The 26,303-nt window shown below is 43.0% G+C and overlaps 1 protein-coding gene across 1 annotated transcript in view; it reads left to right on the top strand.

The window, feature by feature from the left end:
• Nucleotides 1-26,303, top strand: part of marchf1 (membrane-associated ring finger (C3HC4) 1) — a 176,495-nt gene that overhangs the window by 78,071 nt on the left and 72,121 nt on the right. The window contains exon 2 of the mRNA XM_060830186.1: nt 2,123-2,173. Coding sequence (XP_060686169.1) covers nt 2,123-2,173 — 51 coding nt within the window. The remainder of the gene's footprint in view (nt 1-2,122; nt 2,174-26,303) is intronic.

Genomic DNA, 26,303 nt, shown 5'->3' with positions numbered 1-26,303 from the left:
AGTGGAGTCAGTAAGTGCCCTGGGCAAACACCTCTCCCTTCTTCAGGAACAGCATTTTCCTCATTTCTGCTGAAGGATCAATACAGTGAGGCCTGCCCTAAAGGTTTGGTGTTGCACTCACTTTGCAGTGTGTTTCTGGTCATTGAAAGTCTCTGACATGATTCAGTTGCTGTAGCTGATATGTTAGACCTCCTCCTATCACCCTTCAACTATATGACCACGCTCCCTCACTATCTCTGGAAGGACGTCTAAGGTTTGCATCAGAAACTCGAGCTATTCCCATGGTTAGTGCCAGGTCTTTGTCCATCCTGAGATATTGTTGAATTCAAAACTTTCAATGCAGTTCCCACCTGAACTTACAACAGTAAAACAGCAGTCACAGTAACGACTGCCTGATTGGTTTAAATTTGGCCGCCACTTGAGCTGTTTTGCCTCTGTTCACAACATGTAGCCACTAACTGGTCGCTGCACCATCTTCATGCCAGTTTGGGGGTGCCCTCTGTATTCCAGGGCTAATGGTGGGCTTGGGACCAAGAAATGATGCGACCTTCTATTTTCTGCCTCTGGAGTGAAATGCAGTCCTTATTATTTGTCCTGCAAGACCTGTTGTGTAATTATTCACTCTCTGTAGTCACGTATAAACTAATATTTAATAAATGGCATCGTTCTTGACAGCTATACGTGAAATGATTACTTTTGAAGTGTAATCTCTATTGTCGTTAGAAAATGCAGCAGTCAATTTAGGAACATAGGAGCAGGAGTTTACTATTTGTCCCTTTTCGCTCTACAGCACCATATGATAAGGTCATGACTGATCTGATTGTGGTCTGAACTCTATTTTCCTAATTACCCTTAAATAAATTCAATGATGCAGCACCCAGTACACATGCTTTCCTTTATTGGTCAGAGTATTGAGTACAAGAGTTGGGAGGTCATGTTGTAGCTGTACAGGACATTGGTTAGGCCACTGTTGGAATATTGCGTGCAATTCTGGTCTCCTTCCTATCGGAAGGATGTTGTGAAACTTGAAATGGTTCAGAAAAGATTTACAAGGATGTTGCCAGAGTTGGAGGATCTGAACTATAGGGAGAGGCTGAACAGGCTGGGGCTGTTTGCCCTGGAGCGTCGGAGGCTGAGGGGTGACCTTATAGAGGTTTAATACCAGCTGTCAATGTTGAAGGTGTCAGGTTAGAGATTGAAAAAGAAGGTAAACGATGATCTTGAATATGCCGAGAGGATCAAGTGTAAATATGTAAAACAACTGTCAGAAAAAAAGGCAGCAGTACAATGTGAGGTCTGCCAATGATCACAATAATGCACAGAGATTGGTCGGTAGCACGTAAAGTCTCCTAACCTCAGCGAGAGGGAAAAAATGATTAATAGCATGTCAAACTTCTGGCAATCTCATGACATCAGGTCATGGATGGTCAGACCTTTTCTTTTGGTAACGATTATGCACATTCTGGAAAGGCAAAAGCAGAAGAATTCATGGCAGGTGGGACTAGATTGGGTTGAGATGTCTGGTCGGCATGGATGGGTTGGACCGAAGGGTCTGCTTCCATGCTGTACATCTCTATGACTGTATGACTGTATTTAAGGGGTTGGCTGAAGCATCTGAGAGTACCCAGTCTTAAAAATAGTGAGGTGGCACGGTGGCTCAGTGGTTAGCACTGCTGCCTCACAGCGCCGGAGACCTGGGTTCAATTCCCGACTCAGGTGAATGACTGTGTGGAGTTTGCACGTTCTCCCCGTGTCTGCGTGGGTTTCCTCTGGGTGCTCCGGTTTCCTCCCACAGTCCAAAGATGTGCAGGTCAGGTGAATTGGCCATGCTAAATTGCCCGTAGTGTTAGGTAAGGGGTAAATGTAGGGGTATGGGTGGTTGCGCTTCGGCGGGTCAGTGTGGACTTGTTGGGCCGAAGGGCCTGTTTCCACACTGTAAGTAATCTAATCTAATCTAAGATACCAAATTTGAGAGATAATTGACCCGTTAGCATTGCATGATGATGCCATAAAGCGATACCTAAACTAAAACTGGGTGCTTTTTTTCATATTATACCAATATTCTAACCAGATAAATCGATGGATTTGACATTGTGAATGATACAATATATTTATTTTGCAGAATGACAAGTCTCCGAGACGCTCAACAAGCCGATCAAGTAACATATCAAAGGTAACATATTCTTTGTATTTGAGGAGGAAATCTGACTTTTCTAACATTGTATTGGTTGACATCACAAGCTGATGACATTTTTGAGTCCATTTGTAAGCTATGCTTTGAAAAAGCGAACAGAATTGTAGTTGGCATGAAGGAGTATGGTTTTCCAGAGAATGGTCATCCGTAAAACAGAATAGCTGGTATGATTTTGTAAAACCTAATGCTGTAGAAAGATTGCCATATATCTGTCGAATTTGTCCTTCAAACCTCCCCATGACAAAATATAGTGTGTGATAACAACCGGAGAATTCCCATGAGGAACCTATTGTTAAAGTTCACTTGAGAATGTAACTTTTAAAATAAACTTCTGGGATTTACATATGTAAAGAACTGAAACCAACATGGTCATTCTAAGAGATAAGAGACTTAACAAACAATCCAGGTCTCTTTCAATACATTATTTCAGTTGCATCACACTGTAAATGTTTGCTATAAAGTCTGTGTCTAACGATCTTATATTCCACAACGACCTGATGCTTGTGTGTAAGGGACCTGCAGCATTGCTCAAGCCTCCTCTCTTTCCCCCCCTCCATGTGTCTGATGCCCTTCTCCTTCTAGTGGTGTGTTTGAAGATGCTGGGAAGAAGGCTTGTTGAGTTGCAATGCGCCTTGTGGATGGTACATTCTGAATGGGCACTCAGCACCTGAACTATTATGCATTCGTTTCCTCCCTTGCATTGCAGGAGCAAAGCTGCCAAGTACAATTTGGCAAACAGCTGCCCAGGAGAGAGGCTCTGATTCACATTGGCATCATGACTGTTGAAATCCAGGCAATGAGAGGCATGTGAAAGTTTCAACAGTGGACATTAAGAGGGCATACAAAAGGGCAGGTAGACAATGGAATCCATGCCCTCAGCACATCACCTTCCACCAAATAGGAAGCCACCTTGAGAGCTAATGAACAAAATAGAGTCTCATAGAATAGCGGAGTCAGTGTGAGTTTAGATAAGGCAAAATTGACAGAGGAACAAAAGACAGTAAGTTGCAGTAGTGGTTATTTTTCAACCTGGAAAATTACCGAGAGTGGTGTGGCATAGTGTTAGTGTTGTCATCATTGCTTTTCATGATGCATATTATTGACTTGAATGTTAGAATACAAAATCATCTGCCAAAATCTGTCACATATACAAAACTCAGAAGTACAGTAAAGAGATAGGGTGATACCAATTGACTAGAGCAAGGCAGGTGCAGATTATAAAAATCAACTAACAAATGTTGATGAAGTTAAATACAAAAAGATAGAGATGAAATGTAAATTCAATAGTACAGTTGCAATGAGTACGAAGGGCTAAAGGTACCTTGAGGTTCATGTGCATTGATCTTTGAAGGTGGCAAGACTCGCTGAGGTGTTAGCAAAGCTCAATGGGATTTGGGGTTTCATAAATAGGATTAGGTTAGATTCTCTACAGTGTGGAAACAGGCCCTTCGGCCCAACAAGTCCACACCGACCCTCAGAAGAGTAACCCACCCAGACCCATTTCCTTCTGACTAATGCACCTGACACTATGGACAATTTAACATGGCCAATCTTTGGACTGTGGGAGGAAACCGGAGCACCCGGAGGAAACCCACGCAGACACGGGGGAGAATGTGCAAACTCCACGCAGATAGTCGCCTGAGGCTGGAATTGAACCTGGGACCCTGGTGCTATGAGGCAGCAGTGCTAACCACTGAGCCACCATGTCGCCCACTTATTAAGTACAAAATCAAGGAAGTTATGATGAATCTTAATAAAGCCATAACTAGAGGACTGTTTCCAGTTCTGACCACCACACTTTTGGAATAAGCCCTTCGGAGGATGCAGACCTATTTTTTAAAAAGTTTGTTCAACTGTTATTGGTGTCAATGGCTAGGTCAGAATTTAGTCCCCCTCCACAATTGCCCTTGAGAAAGTGTACTATGCTGCTTTTTGAAATGCAAGTGCCCATATGACCATAAAGCCATAAGAAACAGGAACAGGTGTAGCCTGTTCAACCCTGGAGCCAGCTCCACGAGTCATTAGGATCATGACTAATCCAACATTTCTCAAGTCCAATTCCTGCCTTTTTTCCCATAGCCCTTCATTTCCCTTCTGATCAATAATCCATCTCAGCCTTAAATATGCACAAGGACTCTTTTCCCCCCCTTCTCCACACTCCCCCCACCCACCCCAGCAGCTCTTTGTGTCAAAGAGTTCTATACACTCAGTCCTCTGAGAGAAGAAATTCTTATATTGGCATCCCTCCATTCTGAGGCTATGCCATCTGATCCTAGACTGTCCAAGGAGGGGAAACACCCTCTCAGTATTTTCCCTTTCAAGACCTTTAAGAATCCTCTATGTTTCAATCAGATCATCTCTCATTTTTCTTTACTGCAGTGAGTAGAGTCTCAACCTTTTTAACCTTTGTTCGTGAGAGAATTCTTTCATACCAGGGATCGTCCCAGCGAATCTTCTTTGAATTGTCTACAATGGAACATAGACAGTACAGCACAGGGAATCATGTTGTACCGAAGGCTAAACTAATCCCTTCTACCTGCCCTTGGTCCATACCTGTCTATTCCTTGCATTTTCATGTGCTTGTGTAAAAGTCCCTTAAATGCCCCTATTGTACCTGCCCCTCCACCACCATACCTGGCCGCACAGTCCAGATTCCTACCACTCTGTGCAAAAACAAAAACTTGCCCCTCGCCTCTCCTTTGAATTTCCTCCCTCACCTTAATTGCATGTCTGCGAGTGTTAGACATTTCAACTTTGGGGAAAAAGATTCTGGCTGTCAATCCTATCTATGCATCTCATAATTAGATAGTCTTCTCCCCTCTGCCTCTGCCACTCCAGAGAAAACAACCCAAGTTTCACTAGCCTCTCCTTTATAGCTCATAACCTCCAATCCAGGCAGCATCCTGCTAAACCTCTGCTGAACCCTCTCCAAAGCCTCCATATCCTTCTTGTAACGTGGCAGCCAGAATTGAATGCAATGTTCTAAGTGTGGCCAAACCAAAATCTTTTAAACGTGACTCTTGTACTGAATTCCCTGACTAGTAAAGGCAAGCATCCCACACATGACCTCTTTACCATCCTGTGTATTTGCATGGCCACTTTCAGAGAGCTATGGACTTGAACCCCAAGATCTCGCTGGACATCAGCACCTTTCCTGATGAAGGGCTTCTGCTCAAAACGTCGATTCTCCTGCTCCTTGGATGCTGCCTGACCTGCTGTGCTTTTCCAGCCCTACACTCTTGACACTGTTCAGGGTCTTGCCAATAAAAGTATACTCATAACACCACTAAGATGGATGTTCCGGAACTTTGACCTTGAGGTACTGGAGGAAGGGCGATATAGTTCCAAGTCAGGATTGTGTGTAGTTAGGGGGAAATTTGCTGATGCTGGTGTTTCTGTGTATTTGCTACCTTTCTCCTTCTAAGAAGTAGAGGTTGTGTGTTCGGGAGGTGCTGGAGGATCATAAGTGAGTTGTGGCAGTGCTCTCTTTAGATGGTGCATGCCACAGTAACTGTGTGTGTGAGTGGTAGAGGGAGTGAATTTTGAAGCTAGTCGATAGGGTTCCAGTTTGGTAGGCTGCTGTAGGCCTGTCAGCTGCTTGAATGTTTTTGGATCTCTACCCATCCATGCAAATGGAGAGTATTCCATCCCACGTGGGACTTCTGCCTTGGAGATCATGCTTAGACATTCAGAAGAAAGGAGAAAGGTTATTCACCACAGAAGTCCTAACCTTTGACCTGCTCTTGCAGCCACAGTATTTGTGTTGCTGGGTCAGAACAGTTTGTGGTCATTAGGTGGTGATCATTGATTCAGTGGTTGAGGAGCCATGGAAAGTCAAAAGACAATGGTTAGAATCAGTCTTGAGTGCGATTGACATGCATTTAGCAATGTAGTTTCAGGACTGATTGATTTTAACCGGAAGATTATGATGGAAAAGGTCATTTGCCATGGAGTAAAAATGTTTTATGAAGAGATCTGACAGAGAAGTAAAAAGTTATAACAGTGTCACAGACCAGAGGGAGAGGTGAACTGGGCTATTTCACTGTTCGTCTGCACTGCACATAAAAGAACGAGTAGGAAGGGTTTGGTGGGATATGGGCCGGGTGCTGGCAGGTGGGACTACATTGGGTTGGGATATCTGGTCAGCATGAACAAGTTGGACCGAAGGGTCTGTTGCCATGCTGTACATCTCTGACCCTATGACTCTAAGTGATTTTTAATTTTTATTCCTTTATTCCATTTTCCTTCTGAAATGAGTGGTGGTGTGTTTTTCCCCAAACCCTATTGGTGGGCTTCAAGTCTTGAGGGTGTTTGACTGGGTGACTGTGGAGAGTGCCCATTGAAGACAGAGATGAGGAAAAAAAGACTTCTGTGAGGCTGAGAGTCTGGAAATTCCTTCCTTTAAAAAGCAATGAAAGCAGAATCTTTAAATATTTGTACGGCAGCGATGGGTAGATTCTTGATTACTAAGGGAATGAGAGATCTTCAGGGATACGCAGGAATCTAGAATTCAGGTTAAAATCAGATGAGTCGTAACCTTTTTGAATGGTACAGCAGTCTTGAAGTACTAAGTGACCTACTCTTGTTTGTAAATTTTTTTAAAAGACAGCTCAAAGTTGGGTTTATGAATGTGTTTGACACTTGGAAGGATGGTTATCACACATACGCATATACACATGCATAAGGACGTACCCACACAAAGGTACTGGCATTTATTCATGAGAAATGGACTCCCAACAAGTCAATGTGCAGTGAAGGCTCGCAGTTAGTTCATCTGGCAGAGTTCCTTTTTGTAGGAGCTCGGATGTAGGAGATTACACAGACCATTTAACTTGTAGACCAAAGTTAGTTCACCATAGCTTACCCTGGAGTTACTTTACCTTCTTGCGTCCTTATAATAAAAGCCAATTGTGAAAAGCGTTCAAAGCTATCTCATTAACGATATTCAAAATTCACATGCTTCAGTCACATGTGGGAGATTCGTGTTTCCCAGATTGTTCTGAAGCACTAAAATAACCCAAAGAACTGCAGATGCTAAATTCTGAAACACTCCGGTCTGTCAGCGTCTGTGGAGAAAGAGTTAACATTCGGTGTCCAGTGTCCCTGCTTCAATACTGAAGAGTGATTGGACTCTGCTTTCTCTGCACAGATGCTGCCAGACCTGCTGAGTTTCTCCAGCAATGTCTGTTTTTGATGAATTTGGTCAAAAGCATTGTGTTTTGTAGGTGATTCCTGTGTGCGCTGTTTGGTGTAATTTCAGGTAAAATAGGTTTTAGTGGTTCTCCTTCACACCAAACCTGGCTGGGAAAACACAACATCTGTGATTTCCTTATGTGGGCTTCTCCAGAATGTCTACGCAATGCAAAGGTGTAACATTCCAGCGAAATGGGAAGTTAGCTTTTGCCAGAAGGAAGTTTCTGGAAAGTACACTCTGTAATTGTAGCCATATTAAATCCAACAAGGGTTCATGAATAAAATGTAAACAAAAGAATTTTCTCTAAGTTAGGACTTCTCAATGCTTTTTGTGCATGAAGCAGGTTTGGGTAAGGTAGAAAAAGGAACGATGTTCCTTTGAGTTAATTGTGGAAGCTCAGTGAATGTCAAAAGCCAAGAACTGAAAGAAGTAGAACTCCAGGTGGCATCGGTGAAGACATGCAAAGTTAACCCATACATTTCTTATTCTCTTCAGTTTTGATGACTAAGAGTTTAATCCAGTGGAAGGGGAGGAGTCAAGAACAAAAGGGAAGATCTGTGAGAGGGTAGAGAACAGATTTGTCATTTTGAATAAGTGTTACAAATGGGGTGTGAAGAAGAAATGAATTGTCTAGTAAGCAGCTGAAAATGTACTGCTGGTTAAAGCACAGCAGGTCAGGCAGCATCCAAGGAACAGGAAATTCGACGTTTCGGGCCAGAGCCTGATTCCTGATGAAGGGCTCTGGCCCGAAACGTTGAATTTCCTGTTCCTTGGATGCTGCCTGACCTGCTGTGCTTTAACCAGCAGTACATTTTCAGCTCTGATCTCCAGCATCTGCAGACCTCATTTTTTACTATGTCTAGTAAGCAGTACTGACATGGTATTTTCTCCCAAGGCAGAATGGAAGGAACCCTCCCTCGAACCTGTAAGGCCTCTCCAAAGGCCTGCCCAACCTGATCTTGAGCCAACAATGTTCTGAGAATTGACCTGAAGTTTCAGAAGTTGCTGCGTGGGAAGAAAATAAATGAGATGAAACATGGGGTGCAATCAGAGGTCATCAATAATTTTGAAGGAAAACTTTGTCAGAATTTATGGGAAGTGAACTGGCAGGACTGCAGGGACAGAGCAGGGGAATGGATCATACTGGATTATTTGACAGCAGTGTTTCCAAACATTCTCTGAGTGTAACCCCATTTTAATGCCTCAGACATTGTGTAACCCTGAGGTAAAAATTTGGAGAGGGGTGGAGTTGGGTGGGGAAATAGAGTGGGGGTGGGGAATTTCAGTTGTAAAGGAGTTGAGCGTATCCTCATTGTTCTCATAGTTCAAATTCACCAAGTCCTACCCTCACCCCCATCTCAACCCCTTCTGCCTCCTTCATCTCACCCTCGTTCACCCATCATCTCCCTCTCCTTCCTACCCCATTTTTGCCTTCTTAACCCTATCTTCATTGTGAGGGGTAGCTGAGGAAGAGTCAGGACTGACCTTTTAAAAAAAAGAAGCTTAACTGTTCGTAGGCTTCAAGCAGCAGACTAATTCTCAGACAGCACTCCATTAAGGCACCCTCACCAACAAAAATAACAAGAATTTAAAGGACTTTGTGACTTTCAAAAGTAGCCTGAGCTTACAAACCCCAAACTCTGATCTCATGACCACACTGGGGCTATAACTCAAATTGGGAAACCCTGAGATATGCAGAGAGCCAGCATGGGCTTGAGGGGGCCAAATGACCTTGATCGTTCTGGAATGTTTCTATGGCCTGGATTTTCAAATGTCAGTGGACACAACACAGTGCAGATGCAACTTAAAAATTGCATCCCTGCAATCATCACTCCATCAGTGCTTCTCGGGACAGTTTAAAATTTTCAAAGTACTTTCTAAGAGAAGGGAATGAGGAATGTACGCCCTTTCAACGAAAGTGCATTTAAGCTCCGTTGGAAGCTTGTCTAGTGGCCAGGGAGCATGAATTTTGAATGTGAATTTGAAGTTGAACAGCCCACTATTAAATTAGATTCCCTGCAGTATGGAAACAGACCCTTCGGCCTAACGAGTTCACGCTGACCCTCTGAAGAGTAACCCACCCAGACCCATTCCCCTACCCTACATTTACCCCTGACTAATGCACCTAACACTATGGGCAACTTAGCCTGGCCAATTCACCTGACCTACACATCTTTGGATTGTAGGAGGAAACCCATGCAGACACAGGGAAACAGTGCAAACTCCACACACAGTCAAACCCAGGTCCCTGGCGCTGTGAGACAGCAGTGCTAACCACTGAGACACCGTGCCACCCTAAATAAGAAATGGGAGTCAGTGGGGGGTGGGGGAACGCTTCCGAGATATGCTGCCCAGTTTCACACTGCAATTCACAGAAACCAATGCCATGAAAAGCAAGGAGCAATCTGATAGAACGATTCTATCACAGAATGAAACATTCGTTTTCTCGATTTATCTCCGTGTATTTCCTTTAAAATTTGGTTTAGAAATCACAACATGGCGATGGCCAGGAATCAAGCCCAGATCAACTGCTTGGAAGTAAGCTATGTTCACCACTATACCACCATCACTGTTAGTATATCTCAGGCATATCTCAGTATGAAGACAAACTACTGGGTACGCTGGAAGTCTGAAACAAACACAGTATGCTGGCGAAGTTCATCAACTCTGGCAGCACCCATAGAGTGAGTAAGAGTCAATGCCTCAAGTTCAGAATGATGCTTCCCTTGAGCTATGATCAACCTGATCAAGCCACAACTCTGAAGCTAGTGGGACTTGAACCCAGGCCTCCTAGGTCAAAGATAGGGACAATGGAACCATAGTATCATACAACGCAGAAGAGGCCCTTCAACCCATTGAGTCTGCACTGACATTTGATGTACACCTGACTGTGTCAACCTAATCAATATTTGCAAGCACTTGATATACCATGTGCTTATCCAGGGGTGTTTTAAAGGAGGTGAGACAACTCACATCTCCTATTCTCCCAGGCCATCATCACCCTCTGGGTAAAAAGGTTTTTCCTCACACCTCTCCTAAGCTGCCTGGCCCTCATCTTGAACCTGTGACCCTTCATGGCTGACCCTTCAACTGAGGGGAACAACTTACCTACTCTGTCCAACCTTTCCTCATAACTTAAATTTTCCATCTCAGGCAACATCCTGGTGAATTGCCCCCTCCAGTCCAATCATATCCTTCCTGTAATGTAGTGACCAGAATGGCGCACAGTCGTCTAGCTGTGGTCACACCAATGTCCTATAGAAGTCCAACATGACATGCCTGCTTTTGTAAACAATACCTTGATTGATAAAAGTCAATGTTCCATATGTCTTTTTCACCAGCCTACTAACGTGCCCTTCCACCTTCAGAGATCTATCGACAAATCTGCCAAGGTCCCTTTGTTCCACAGAACTTCCGAGTGTCGGGCTGTTAATTGACTATTTCCTTGTCAAATTACCCCTTCATGTCACACTTTTCAGGGTTAAATTCCACCTGCCAGTCATAGTCCTAGAGATGTATAGCACGGAAACAGACCCTTCGGTCCAACCCGTCCATGCCGACCAGATATCCCAACCCAATCTAGTCCCATCTGCCAGCACCTGGCCCATATCCCTCCAAACCCTTCCTATTCATATACCCATCCAAATGCCTCTTAAATGTTGTAATTGTACCAGCCTCCACCACTTCCTCTGGCAGCTCATTCCATACACGTACCACCCTCTGTGTGAAAAAGTTGCCCCTTAGGTCTCTTTTATATCTTTCCCCTCTCACCCTAAACCTATGCCCTCTAGTTCTGGACTCTCCTACTCCAGGAAAAATACTTTGTCCATTTATCCTATCCATGCCCCTCATCATTTTGTAAACCTCTTAAGTGTGGCTCATTGGTCTAGGGGTATGATTCTCGTTTGGGGGCGGCATGGTGGCACAGTGGTTAGCACTGCTGCCTCACAGCGCCAGAGACCCGGGTTCAATTCCCGCCTCGGGCAACTGTCTGAGTGGAGTTTGCACATTCTCCTCGTGTCTGCGTGGGTTTCCTCCGGGTGCTCCGGTTTCCTCCCACAGTCCAAAGATGTGCAGGTCAGGTGAATTGGCCATGCTAAATTGCCTGTTGTGTTAGGTGAAGGGATAAATGGGTCTGGGTGGGTTGCTCTTCGGAGGGTCGATGTGGACTTGTTGGGCCTGTTTCCTCACTGTACGTAATCTTAAAAAAAGTCACCCCTCCACCTCCAATGCTCCAGGGAAAACAGCCCCAGCCTGTTCAGCCTCTCCCTATAGCTCAAATCCTCCAACGCTGGCAACATCCTTGTAAATCATTTCTGAACCCTTTCAAGTTTCACAACATCTTTCCAATAGGAAGGAGACCAGAATTGCACGCAATATTCCAACAGTGGCCTAACCAATGTCCTATATAGCCACAACACGACCTCCCAACTCCTGTACTCAATACTCTGGCCTATAAAGGAAAGCATACCTATCCTATCCAATTGAGACTCCACTTTCAGCCTGCACTCCAAGGTCTCTTTGTTCAGCAACACTCCCTAGAACCTTACCATTAAGTGTATAGGTCCATGTAAGATTTGCTTTCCCAAAATGCAGCACCTCAAATGTATCTAAATTAAACTCCATCTGCCACTTCTCAGCTCTTTGACCCATCTGACCAAGATCCCGTTGTAATCTGAGGTAACCTCCTTCACTGTCCACTACAACTCCAATTTTGGTGTCATCAGCAAACTTCCTAACTCTACCTCTTATGCTACATCCAAATCATTTATATCAATGATGAAAAGTAGTGGACCCAGCACTGATCCTTGTGGCACTCCACTGGTCACAGGCCTCCAGTCTAAAAAACAACCCTCCACCACCACCCTCTGTCTTCTATCTTTGAGCCAGTTCTGCCTCCAAATGGCTAGTTCTCCCTGTATTCCATGAGATCTAACCTTTCTAATCAGTCTCCCATGGGGAACCTTGTCGAATGCCTTACTGAAGTCCATATAGATCACATCTACTGCTCTGCCCTCATCAATCCTCTGTTACTTCTTCAAAAAAACTCGATCAAGTTTGTGAGACATGATTTCCCATGCACAAAGCCATGTTGACTATCCCGAATCAGTCCTTGCCTTTCCAAATACATGGACATCCCGTCCCTCAGGATTCCCTCCAACAACTTGCACACCACCGACGTCAGGCTCACTGGTCTGTAGTTCTCTGGCTTGTTCTTACCACTTTTCTTAAAAAGTGGCATCACATTAGCCAACCTCCAGTCTTCCGGCACCACGTTTGTGACTATCGATGATACAAATGTCTCAGCAAGTGGCCCAGCAATCACTTCCTGATCAGGTCCTGGGGATTTATCCACCTTCATGCATTCCAAGACATCCAGCACTTCCTCCTCTGTAATATGGACATTTTTCAAGATGTCACCATCTATTTCCCTACATCTATATCTTCCATGCCCTTTTCCACAGTAAATACTGATGCAAAATACTTGTTTAGTATCTCCCCCATTTTCTGTGGCTCTACACAAAGGCCACCTTGCTGATCTTTGATGGGCCCTATTCTCTCCCTGGTTACCCTTTTGTACTTAATATATTTGTAAAAATCCTTTGCATTCTCATTAACCCTATTTGCCAAAGCTATCTCAGTCCCCTTTTTGCCCTCCTGATTTCCCTCTTAAGTATACTCCTTCTTTATGCTCTTCTAAGGATTCACTCGATCTGTCCTGTCTATACCTGACATATGATTCCTTCTTTTTCTTAACCAAATCCTCAATTTCTTTAGTCATCCAGCATTCCCTATACCTTCCCTTTCAACCTGACAGGAATATACTTTCTCTGGACTCTTGTTATCTCATTTCTGAAGACTTCCCATTTTTCAGCCGTCCCTTTACCTGCGAACATCTGCCCCCAATCAGCTTTCGAAAGTTCTTGCCTATTAACATCAAAATTGGCCTTTCTCCAATTTAGAACTTCAACTTTTAGATCTGGTCTATCCTTCACAGATCTTGTACAGATCACTTCTACCCCAAAACAATTTCCAATGATCCAAAAATGTGAATCCTTCTCCCATACACCAGCTCCTCAGCCATGCATTCATCTGCTCTAACCTCCTATTCCTGCCCTTAGTAGCTCATAGCACTGGGAGTAATCCAGATATTACTACTCTCAAGGACCTCCTTTTTAAATATCTGCCTAACTCTCTGCAATCTCCCTTCAGAATCTCATCCTTTTCCTTTCCTATGTTGCTAGTTCCAATGTGTACAATGACCTCCTGCTGGTCCCTCTCCTCCTTGAGGACATTCTGCACCCTCTCTGAGACATCCTTGATCCTGGCACCAGGGAAGCAACACACCATTCTGATTTTTCGCTGCTGGCCACAGAAACGTCTGTCTGTACCTCTGACTGGAGAGTCCTCTAACACAGTCGATCTTTTGGAACCCGACATACCCCTCATTGCAGTAGAGCAAGTCTCAATACCAGAAACCCAGCTGTTTGTGCTACGTTCCCCTGGGAATACATCATCCCCTACATTTTACAAAACAGCATACCTGTTTGAAATGGGGATAGCCACAGAAGACTCCTACGCTAGCTGCCTACCTCTCTTACCTTTCCTGGAGTTAACCCATCTATGTGACTGTATCTGTGACTTTTCCCCCTTCCTATAACTGCCATCCATCACATTCCCTTGCTCTTGTAAATTCCTCATTGCCTCTAACTGTCTCTCCAACTGATCCATTCGATCTGATAGAATTTGCAACCAACGGCATTTATTGCAGAAATAATCCTCGGTAACTCCTAAACTTTCCCTGAACTCCCACTTCCGGCAAGAAGCACTCTATTAAAGGCCATTTTTGCTTCTTTCAATCTATGGACCCAGACAATACCACAGTCTTATTCCTCTACAAAACTTTGCTCCAGGCTGCAGGTTAAATTAATACTTGTGGCTTTTATTTTCATCTGCACATTTAATCATTTTGTTTTTTTTCTTCTTGTTGCCCAAACAACTCAACTGCTGTGTCAACCACTTGACCAATCTTTTTGTCATCCACAAATTTATGAATCCAACTACCTCATACAGTCATCCATATCGTTTATATAAATAATGATCAATAGGGAATGTAACAATTATCCTCAAAGACACTGGCTTCCGGTCACTGAAGCAGCCTTCTGTCATTACCTGTTGCCTCCTACAACTGTGCCAATTTTGAATCCACCTTATCAACTTACCCTGTATTCGATATTCATTTAACCTCCTTGATAAGTGTATTACATGGGACCTTCTCAAAGGCTTTGCTGAAGTCCATATAAATTCCATTAACTACGCTCCCCTCTTGTACATGCCAGGTTATCTCCTGAAAAGATTCAAATAAATTTGTTAGGCTTAACATTCCTCCAATCAAGCCATTCTGATCAAACCTTGCCTCTACAAGAGGTGTTGAATGTTCTCCTTCAGAATTTTCTCCAGTAGTTTCCCTACCATAGACATGAGACCCTTTTCTCTACAATCCTTCTTGAATATCAGAAGCACCTTAGCTGTTCTCCAGTCCTCTGGTACATCCTCCGCAGCCATTCAGGGGAATTAAAAATTTGAGTCAGAACCTCTCAAGTCTCCTCCCTTTCCTCCCCTAGTCTCAAAGACACAATTCATCCAGAGGTGAAGATGTATCCACCTTCAAGCCTGCTGGAACCTCCAATACCTTTGTGCTTTCCTATGTCAATTTGTTCAAGCACTTCACAGTCTATCCCTGTGTTCCATACCTTTTTAAGCTCAATTTCTTGGGTGAAGATGGATATGAAGTATTGGTTCAACACTCTATCAATGTCCTCCGGCTCCATCTACAGATTGCCCAGTTGGTCCCTAACGGCCCCTGCTTTTTCTCTGGTTATTCCTGTCCCTTTGATATGCTTACAGAATATCTTGGGATTTTTCCTACTTTTACCCCCAACCTGAGCTTTCTCATATCCCCTCTTTGCTTCCGAATTGCTTTTTTAATCTCCACCCTGCTGTTGGACTCCACAAATGCCTCTGCAGATTTGTTCCCTTTGTTCCTGTTAAAGGGCTCTCTTTTCCTTCCCACTGTATCCTGGATATCTCTGGTTATCCATAGCTGTGTGGACTTGTCGCTCCTCCCTGTCACCCTTGAGAGAACATGTTTGGCTTGTACATCCCCACTCCCCCTGCCCCCCAACAGCTCTTCTGTAGATTTCCCCATTAGTAGCTATCTGGCCAGATCCTCCCTTATTTTACTAAAACTCACTCTCCCCCAATCCATTTTTTCAGCTTGTCTGTTTCTTTGTCCATATGAAGCTTAAGTTATACCAGGTATTACTAAAATGCTCCCCCTCCACCACATGAACCACCTATCTGGCTTCATTAGGTCCACAGAATTAGGTCCAGAATAGCTCTGTCCCTCACTGGTTCCTCTACACATTGGCCTTAAAAGTTCCCCTGTCCACATTTCAAGAAATCCAGTCTATCCACAGCCCTTACCACTATGCTTATCTCAGTTAATGGTGATTTCAACTTTCCCAATATTATGTTACTTTTACGCATCTCCACGCACAAATTTGATCCTCAATTTCATGTTGACCCTGTGTGAACCTATAATAAACACTGAGCAATCTGGTTGCTCCTTTTAATTCCTAGACTCGACCCATAAACGTCCCTCCCAAAATATCATCTCTCCTTGTTGCAGTAGCTAGCTCCATAGCTAATAATGCAATATCTCCATTGTTACCCCTCCTCTGTCTTGCCTGCAGATTCTGTATCCTGGAAAGTTAAGCTGACAGTCCTGCCTCTCTCTCAATCATGCCTCCATGATAGCTGCAAAATCAAACTTCCCTGTGTCAATCGTCGCCTTTAACTCCTCAGTTTTACCTGTGGTACTCCTGGTATTAAAGTAAAGACCATCCAGTCTTGTCTTACTCCCTTGAAACTTAATGCAGCTGCACTCACTCTGACCTCATTGTTTCACTGCATGATTCTGTGTCCTTACTCTGCTAACAGTCTGTGTCCTCTCCCCTACCCCCCGCTGAATTAGTTAAATCTATCACAAGAGCCCTACTGTAATAATTTAAGATGGCAGGTCTCACTTCTACTTTCTCAAGGGCAACGTGGAATTAGCAATAAATCGTGGCCTAGCCACCAACCTTTGCATTCCATAAAGGTGAAAGACCGATTATGTGGTGATTATGATTCCAGGTTTTAGGAGATTGCACTGTGTTCAAATTAAGGATTAAAACCTACTTTTATTTTTTAAAATTGGTGTAGGGCAATATGATTCATGTTTTAAAATAAGGGAAAGAGTCTGTAATGTGGCTATATACATTTTAACTGCACAGATAGCCAGACTGAAGGAGTATACTATAGTTCTAAATAGTCATTGGTTAACATTGCCAGGTTGAATGACTCTGAAGGCTGTCATTACCTTCTGAAATAGGTTTATTGCCACCTAGTGGAAAATCTCAAACAAAAACAAATTCTTGAAAATGCTAAGCAGACTCACACAGCACCTGTACAAAAGACAGACAGGTACCTTGATGTATTGGGTGTACTCTTTTTATCAGGTCTGGATTCAGTACCTAAGCTCTCGTGCTATTCGATTTCCACATAAAGTGTCAACAAAAGTGTTCTATTCACAACTGTTGCCTGGCCAGTTTTCTAATTTTCTAGTATCTTTTAAATTATTTGTGTCATATTTCCAGCATCTCATCTTTGTTTTTATTTTATTTATGCAGTATTGTTATGCATGTTTATTTTAGTGGACCCTGCTTTCCAATACCAAAGAATGACAGGATAGGACTCAGTATTATGCTGATGAAAGATGGTCAGATTATGGGTGGCACAGCGCTCAGTGGTTAGCATTGTTGCCTCATAAAGCCAGAGACCTTGGTTTGATTTCACCTGTCTGTATGTAGCTTGCATGTTCTCCCTATATCTGTGTGGGTTTCCTCAGGGTACTCTGGTTTCTTCCCAAAGTCCAAAGATGCGCAGGTTAGGTGGCTTGGCTAAATTGGTGGTAGTGTCCAAGGAGGTGCAGGCTATGCGGATTAGCTTTGGGAAATACAGGGATAGGGTAGGCTGCTGGGTCTGGGTGGGATGCTCTTTGGAGGGTCAGTGTGGTCTTGATGGACTGAATGTCCTACTTCCACATTCTAGGCCATCTATGAAAACCTGAAAGAGAAACTTGATATTGGCACAAACTATCTTATATTCCAAAGTCCCTGGTTGTTTTGTTCTCTGTATTACAAGCTGCTCTCAGTTCCTCGTTAAGTACTGCACCTCAGGGTGGCTGTCAGTCTTGACTAATAGTCCAATATCATGGCCCAGCCATATATAATGGAGAATTCTCACCCAGTTTCTTTGAAGAAATGTTGTTATTGTTGTTTGCTGAGTAGGTTTTCTTCAATTTCTTTACTTTCCCCCACCCCCCATTTCTACCATTGTTTTTTCCTGAAATGTTCTCATGTGGTTCTGACTGTTGATCAATAGGATATTTAAATCAAAGGTTATCATGGTGCAGTCTGATTCTGTAACATTGTGCTCTGGCTGATTTAACTAACCCACTTTACAACAGGAACCAAAGCTGGAACTCTCTACGGTTCAGCTATCTACCAGATAGAGCTCCCGAGCTGTCAGTACAAACCCTGATTCTAAATGCTGTCTGTGTAGATTTAGCGTAGTAAATACTGAGTTTGATTGAGAAGCTTGCATATAAATGTTGATATGGAACAGACAGCACAAGATTCAATGATATATTTCACATTGTTAGATAGAACATGTCATTTTGAGTTTCAGAAAAAGATTACAGTTTGAATATGTTAGAAGTGATTTCATCTTGCCATGTTAAATAAGACATCATGAACATAAGAAGCGAGCAAAATTTGGCAAATTATATTTGTACTATCATTCAAGAAGATTTAAGGAATTAAGGGTTACGGGGGGAGAGTGCAGGTAAGTGGAATTGAAATATCCATCAGTCATGCTTAAATGGCGGAGTGGACTTGATGGGCCGAATGGCCTTGCTTCCACTCTGATACCTTTATGGTCTAAGATTGTGGCTGATTTTCCATCTTAACCACTTTCCTACCCCAATGTGTAGCCCTTGATTCCCTTGTCTGAAAAACCTCAAATCACAGCCCTGACTCAAACTCAATGAGTGAGCATTGAGGGCTTTCTGGTCTGGGAAATTCCAAAGTACACAATGCCCTGAGTGAGCAATTTGCTCCTCCTCCTCTCTCTCCTAAAATGGTTGCCCACCATCCAGACACTATGAATCCAATTCTAAATGCTGCAGCATTTACAAGAACAGGGAGATTACTGCTAGAGTGCAAGAGCAGAACTGCAATTCTAAATCTGTGTAAAACACTAGTTAGACTGCAACTGATGCTTTCACCCAACCACTTAATGTAAATATACACTTTTTGCAGCTGCTTTGTATGCTACTCCCATCTCACATTTCCGCTTGGCTTTGTACAGTGAGTATGCTGCAATCAACACTTCCCTCGTTTCCCTTATCTAAACCTTTCAACAGGTTGTAAATCGCTACGGCCAAGCATTCTGACTGAAAATTGCCTAATCAGGTCTGAAGAAGAGTCACGAGACGTGAAGTGCTAACTCTGCTTCTTTCTCCACAGATGCTGCAAGACCTGCCGAGTTTCTCCAGCATTTTCTGTCTTTGTTTCAGTGTTATGGTATACGCAGTATTTTAATTACGAAAATAATACTTGCTGTTCATTGGTCAATCTTTAATCCACAGCAGGTCAGGCAGCATCCAAGGAACAGGAAATTCGACGTTTCGGGCCAGAGCCCTTCATCAGGAATGAAGAGCTCTGGCCCGAAATGTCGAATTTCCTGTTCCTTGGATGCTGCCTGACCTGCTGTGCTTTAACCAGCAACACATTTTCAGCTCTGATCTCCAGCATCTGCAGACCTCACTTTTTACTCAATCTTTACTCCAACCTAACTTTTGTTGTGCCTGTGTGTTTAACTCTTACACCTAGAAAAGAAACTGTAAGTCAACTCATAATAATAATGATAATATTTATTTAAAACAATTAATACAATAATAAAACCTTCTACAAACTAACAATTTACACTATAAATCTAATCAAATATCTTGTGCTTTAATGTAACTCTGGATGATTATATACTACCACACTAGATCTTTGCCTTGATCCATATGGCAATGATCATCTGGTCGTCGTCTTGTGGTGGTCCCAGAGATGTCATCTTGGTGGTTGGTCTTGAGTTACCGCTCCTGAGAGTGGTGTTGTGATGATTCTTATAGTTAGAAGTCTTCATGCCCTTTTGGGAGAGTTTTCAATGTCTTAAGACCATATGACATAGGAGTGGAAGTAAGGCCATTCGGCCCATCGAGTCCACTCCGCCATTCAATCATGGCTGATGGGCATTTCAACTCCACCTACCCGCATTCTTCCCGTAGCCCTTAATTCCTCGAGACAACAAGAATCTATCGATCTCTGCCTTGAAGACCTTTAGCTTCCCAGCCTCCACTGCACTCTGTGGCAATGAATTCCACAGGCCCAATAGATTGTCCACCAATAGATTGATCACCCTGATCAATCGGACCCAACCAGGCGTTGAAATGTCGATGGCAGGGTGGTCCTTGGGCATCCATTCTTGGGGGTGTTAGGCATACGTACATCAGGGTAACCCTCTCCAAATAAGGGTGTGAGGTGCCCCTGCATCTGGTAACCAAACAGCTCGGTTTCCGATTTATCCTGGGGATGGTATTCAGGTCAATTCTATTCAATTCCAATTCAAGTGCATATTGTATTGTCTGCAGCCGCTGAGTCAGTTATATACTGTCTGTGTGTACCTGCACTCTGCCTGGATTCTGCAGCATGTTTATTCCAGAATCTTTGAGCACAATCACTTTTGGTCAAGGCTTGTCTCAATTTCCCATGATTTGGAGGTGCCGGTGTTGGACTGGGGTGTACAAAGTTAAAAATCACACAACACCTGGTTATAGTCCAACAGGTTTAATTGGAAGCACACTAGCTTTCAGAGCGACGCTTCTTCATCCAGTGGTAATGGAGGACACAATTATAAGGCACAGAATTTATAGCAAAAGTTTACAGTGTGATGTAACTGAAATTATACCTTGATTGTCTGTTAAGTCTTTCATCTGTTCAAATACCGTGATAGTCTCACTCCTTTCATGTGTAAATCACAAAACCTTTTTTTAAGTTGCATTCTCAGGTTAGCTGTTAACGATGGTGATAGCTAGTCAATACGTTGAAGGTGTTAGCCCGCTGTGTTCTCTGTCTATGCCGTGATGTTTAGATTGATTCTAATCTAAAAAGTGAGATAACGGAGTTTTACATGAATCCATGCAGTTTTTGAGCAAAATACAATGTAACTCTGCAAGTACAAATACAAGTATTTTTGTGGGGTGAATTTGTACTTGAAGAGTTACATTGTACTTTGCTCAAAAACTGCATGAATTTATGTAAAATTCCAGTACCTCACTTTTTAGATTAGAATCAATCTAAACATCATGGCAAAGACAGAGAACACAGGGGGCTAACACCTTCAACATATTGTCTAGCTATCACCCATTGTTACAGCTATCCTGAGAATGCAACTTTTTAAAAAAAGGTTTTGTGATTTACACATGAAAGAAGTGAAACTATCACGGTATTCTAACAGATGAAAGACTCAGCAATCAAAGTATTATTCAATGTATAATTTCAGTTACATCACACTGTAAATTTTTGCTATAAGTTCTGTGTCTTACAATTGTGTCCTCCACAACCACCTGATGAAGGAGCGCACTCCGAAAGCTAGTGTTTCCAATTAAACCTGTTGGACTATAACCTGGTGTGTTTTTTTTTAACTCAATTACCCAGCATGCCTCATTTATTGTCCATTTTTCATGAATCTATCATTCTGAGCATTCTGTCCGGCCACATTTTATATCCCAAATTTGACACTTCTTAATTAACACTCATGTTGCAGTTTACCTATTGATATATTTCTCAATCATCTTTGCTACTTTCTAAAACCCTTCCAAAACTAATTTTAGCAACATTGTCAGCATTTTTAAAAAAAAATTCTATCTTTAATTCGTGTAATTTTATGCTTGTGAGGTAACTTTTGAGTTTTTAAACTCCTGAAGGGAATGTGTGTTTGGTAAGGCTCAGCATGGACAAGGTGACCCAATGGCTCCCTTCAGTGCTGTGTTTAGTTCTAGGTTCTATGGTTCTAATTCAGATATTTCTTTGAATTTTAACCACTGTTTACCTACCATCGTATGACTTACCAATCTACTTTAGCCAACTTGTTCCTCATTCTTATATAATTGCAACTTTTCAATTTCAGACTCAAGCTTTGGGCTTGACTGAATTAGTCAAATTCAAATTGTACTAAGATTTCACATTCCCGTGGATCCTTTACCACAAGATTACTAATCAACCTTCACTCAATTGACAATTCTTGATCTAAAGTAGCCTCTTGCCAAGATATTTTGATTTCAACATATTGGCAGTGAAACTGAGCTTTGAAAAAGCTTCAGTGAGGCTTGCTGCAAAGTCTATAAGACATGGAGTGGAAGTAAGGCCATTCGGCCCATCGGGTCCACTCCACCATTCAATCATGGCTGATGGACATTTCAGTGCCACTTACCCACACTCTCCCTCTAGCCCTTAATTACTTGTGAGATCAAGAATTTATCAATCTCTGCCTTGAAGATGTTTAATGTCCCGGCCTCCACTGCGCTCCGTGGCAATGAATTCCACAGGCCGACCACTCTCTGGCTGCAGAAATGTCTCCTCATTTCCATTTTAAATTGACCCCCTCTAATTCTACGGCTATGCCCACGGGTCCTATTATCCCCGCCTAACGGAAAAAAATTCCCAGTGTCCACCTTTTCTAAGCCATGCATTACCTTGTAAGTTTCTATTAGATCTCCCCTCAACCTTCTAAACTCTAATGAATACAATCCCAGGATCCTCAGCTGATCATCCTAAGTTAGACCTACCATTCCAGGGATTATCCGTGTGAATCTCTGCTCCAGTGCCAGTATCCACTTCCACAGACATGCTTCACATACATGAAAGCATTACCAGTATTCAGATTAGGCTGGTTTGCTGCATGTTATTGTAACATCAACGACATTTTTTTGTCTGCTTCTGCTAACTGCTCTCGACTTCATGAAGGATCCATTCCTCTCACTGTAGGGCTGTTTTGAGGCCTATCCAGCCAGTTTGCACACAGGGATGCTTTTGATTTACACAAACTTTGCTATAGCAGAAGTGAGTATTGTGTCTTGAGTCGAGGGTCTGCCCAATCAGGAAAAGCAAAGGATGTAATCACCCAAGCCTGTAAAAGGTATGAAAGTAGGTGCTGCAGCCTGGAAGCTCATGCCAAGCTGCTGGTGGTGCTGTCAGTCTAAAAGCCCCAGTGACTTGAGACTTCTATGTCATCAGACCCTGCCAGGGGGAAACGGGCAATTTATCCGACACCACTCCGTTCACAATCCAGTCGTTGTTTATCAGAAGTGACTGAGGCCACAAATGTTCTGATAGATCATTAACATCAGTACTCTGTCTAAACAGGCAGATGCAGAATACCAGGGCATATGGCTTTACAGGTCATTCTGCTTTAAAGCACATTTTGTCAACGCAAATTCACTTTTACAAGGTTGACGAACTGGGGGCACTGTTTCTACAGCACGAACTTTTAAACCATATGTTGGCTGTAATGGGATGACAGCGCCAACACTAAGTGCTATTTCTAAGGGGCGATTTTTCTAGAGCGTGGGGCTGTGCAAGAACGCAACCATCGCATTAGAGAAGAAAACTGACTATCTAGATAAGGCAATTCCTGATGACACAATGAGCCATTAATTTGCATGCACTTCACTCAAATAGCCTTGCATTTCCGCTGAGTAAAAGGTTTGGGTAGCCAGGTTACAATCCCATGAACGTCTGGCTGCTTTATACCGATACACAAATACCGTGTATGTGAATGACTTGTGAATACTATACGATGACAGCCACAGTGCCTTCATTCTGGACGTGTTGCCCTGCCACTTGTGAACGCCAACAAAATCCAGAGTAGGCATCTAATTGGTAGTACAAAATTTGACTATCACTGAAAGGAGGTACATATTGTGAAAGCTTTTCATCTTGTATTTGTAGGACATTTGTGCTCATTGGTTGGCAAGTGAACTCTTAATTAGGATGGTATTGCCATGAAGAATTTACCAGTTAGATGATGACAGAAAATTAACTGCCAAACTTTAAATCATATTTGAGAGAATACAGGCCCAATTTCCTCCAGTCACCTGTCACAAATCCTCTGTTGTTTATAATGTACATAAATGATTTGGATGAAAATGTCAGCTTGCAGATGGCATGAAAATTGTCATTGTGGATAATGAGGGATGACATCAATGGATGCAGCAGGATATAGATCACTGGAAAATCGTGCAGAGAAGTGGCAAAAGATGCTTAATCCAGACATGTGAGGTGATACACTGTGGGAGATCAAATACAAGGAGAAACTATACAGTAAGTGACTGGATCCTTAGGAATATTGATATACAGAGGGATCTTGGGGTCTAAGTCCTTAGCTCCCTGAATGTGGCAACTTAAGTGGATAAGGTAGTTTAAAAAAGGTGTATAACATGCTTGCCTTCATCGTTTGAGACACTGAATATAAAAAAATGGCAAGTCATGTTGCTACTGTATCAGGCCACATTCTGAGTATAGTCTGTAGCCTGGTGGCACACTTACAGGAAGAATGTGGAGGTTTAGAGAAGTTGCAGTAAAGGTTTACCAGAATGTTATCTGGATTGAATGTATTAGCCATAAGAAGAGGTTGGACAAGCTTGTTTTTGCTAGAGTGTAGTGAGGCTAAGGGACAACCTGATTGATGAATACGAAATTGAGAGGCTTGGATAGGATGGGTAGTTGGAATCTCTTCTTCCAGGGTTGATATGTCAAGTAGTAGGGGGCATAGTTTTAAGGTGAGAGGAGGTAAGTTGAAAGGAGATGTACAAAGGCCCTGCAATGCATTGCCAGGAGAGGTGGTAGAAGCAGATATATTTGCAAAGTTTCGGAGGCAACACGTGAACAGAGGGATACAGACCATGTGCAAGCAAGTGGAATTAGTTTAGAATGGCAACATGGTTGGCACAGACCTGGTGGGCCGAAGGGCCTGTTCCTGTGCTGTACTATTCTATGTTCTACATGCAACTGTTCTGCCACCTCTGGGATTAGTCTGGTGAATCTCTGTACACCCGTGATGGCAAGAATATCCTGCCTTAGAAGACAAAACTACAGAGGTCCAGATGGAGTCTCACCAAAGCTCTATATAACTAAGAAAGACATTTTTACTTCTGCACACAAATCCACTTGTGATGAAAGCCAACATGCCAGTTGCCTTCATTGTTGATTCTGCATGCTAGTTTTTAACAATGCATGATTAAGGACACCAAGGTCCGTTTTGAAGACCAAAACTCACTGTTCAAGGAATAGTCCTGAAAGTAGTTTTAGGGAGCTACGAAGGAGATTAAGGAATGTCAGAATTACTTGAGTGTCACTTGCCATAGGGAGAGATTAGATTCCCTACAATGTGGAAACAGGCCCTTCTGCCCAACAACTCCACACCAACCCTCCGAAGAGTAACCCACCCAGACCCATTCTCCTACCCTATATTTATCCCTAACTAATTCACCTAACACGATGTGCAATTTAGCATGACCATTGCCACCCAGAGGAAACCCACACAGACATGAGGAGAACGTGCGAACTCCACACAGACAGTCCCTGGAGGTGGGAATTGAACCTAGGTCCCTGGCGCTGTGAGGCAGCAGTGCTAACCACTGAGCCTCTGTGTCACTCCAGTCTTCATCTAACTGGAAATTTTTCATGGCAACACCCTTCTAATTAGAGTTCACTTCCCAGCCAATAAGCACAAACATCCTATGAATGCAAGATGAAAAGCTTTCCTAATATGGGTCTTTTTTCAGTGATAGTCAAATTTTGTACCACTCATTAGAGGAGAGGTGAATGATTCAATGCAAGGCAAGAGAAATGGTATTGGAGAATGTCATAACTATCTTAACTAAATGCCAAATATTCAGTTCCCAGTTTTGGTCAATTGGTATCCTTCACTCGATAATGACAATAACATCATATTCATTTCTCAATTGCATGCCTTCCAGTCATCAGCCTCCTTGAGAATGCTGTATGCATTATGATACATTGTCATCATATCTGCCTTGTTTCATCATTCCGCCTTTTGACTGACTTTTAATGCTTGCCTTTGCTTGTCTGTCTTTTCATTTTGCTTGTGATCGGCAGGTGGGACTAGTTTAGTTTGGGAACGTGGTCGGTGTGGACTGGCTGGACCGAAGGGTCTGTTTCCATGCTGTGTGACTCTATGACACTGCATCTTTTTAAAAATTCAACCTATTTTTCTAATCAACCAGTTCGGAGATGTTGTTATTGCACACCTCCTGCTTCAGGGGTAGGGGAACTACCACTGTGTCACAAGAGTCAGAGTCATAGATTATTAATACAGTGCAGAAAAGGCTCTTTGGCCCGTCAAGCATACACTAACATAATTACCACAAAAGGTGTGCTAATCCAAATTTCTTGCAGTTGTCCCTTATGTCCTATGTTACGATATTTCAAGTGCTCATCCAAATATCTTTTTAAAGGCTAACTCTGCTGAAGAATTGGTGGTCAGGCAGCATCTGAGGAGCAGGAGAGTCGACGTTTCAAGCGTAGGCTCTTCAGGAATTTGTGGGGAGGTGCCCGAGGGGGCTGGGAGATAAATGGGAAGAGGGTGGGGGGGGTGTGGGTGGGGGGTGGGGGGAGAAGAGGGAAAAGGTAGCTGGGAATGCAATATGTAGATGAAGGTGGGGAGTGATGGTGATAGATA

This window comes from Hemiscyllium ocellatum, chromosome 1 (genome assembly GCF_020745735.1).
Source record: "Hemiscyllium ocellatum isolate sHemOce1 chromosome 1, sHemOce1.pat.X.cur, whole genome shotgun sequence".
Taxonomy (NCBI): domain Eukaryota; kingdom Metazoa; phylum Chordata; class Chondrichthyes; order Orectolobiformes; family Hemiscylliidae; genus Hemiscyllium; species Hemiscyllium ocellatum.
The sequence above is the reverse complement of the archived record's forward strand: the minus strand, read 5'-3'. Positions and strand labels throughout refer to the sequence as shown.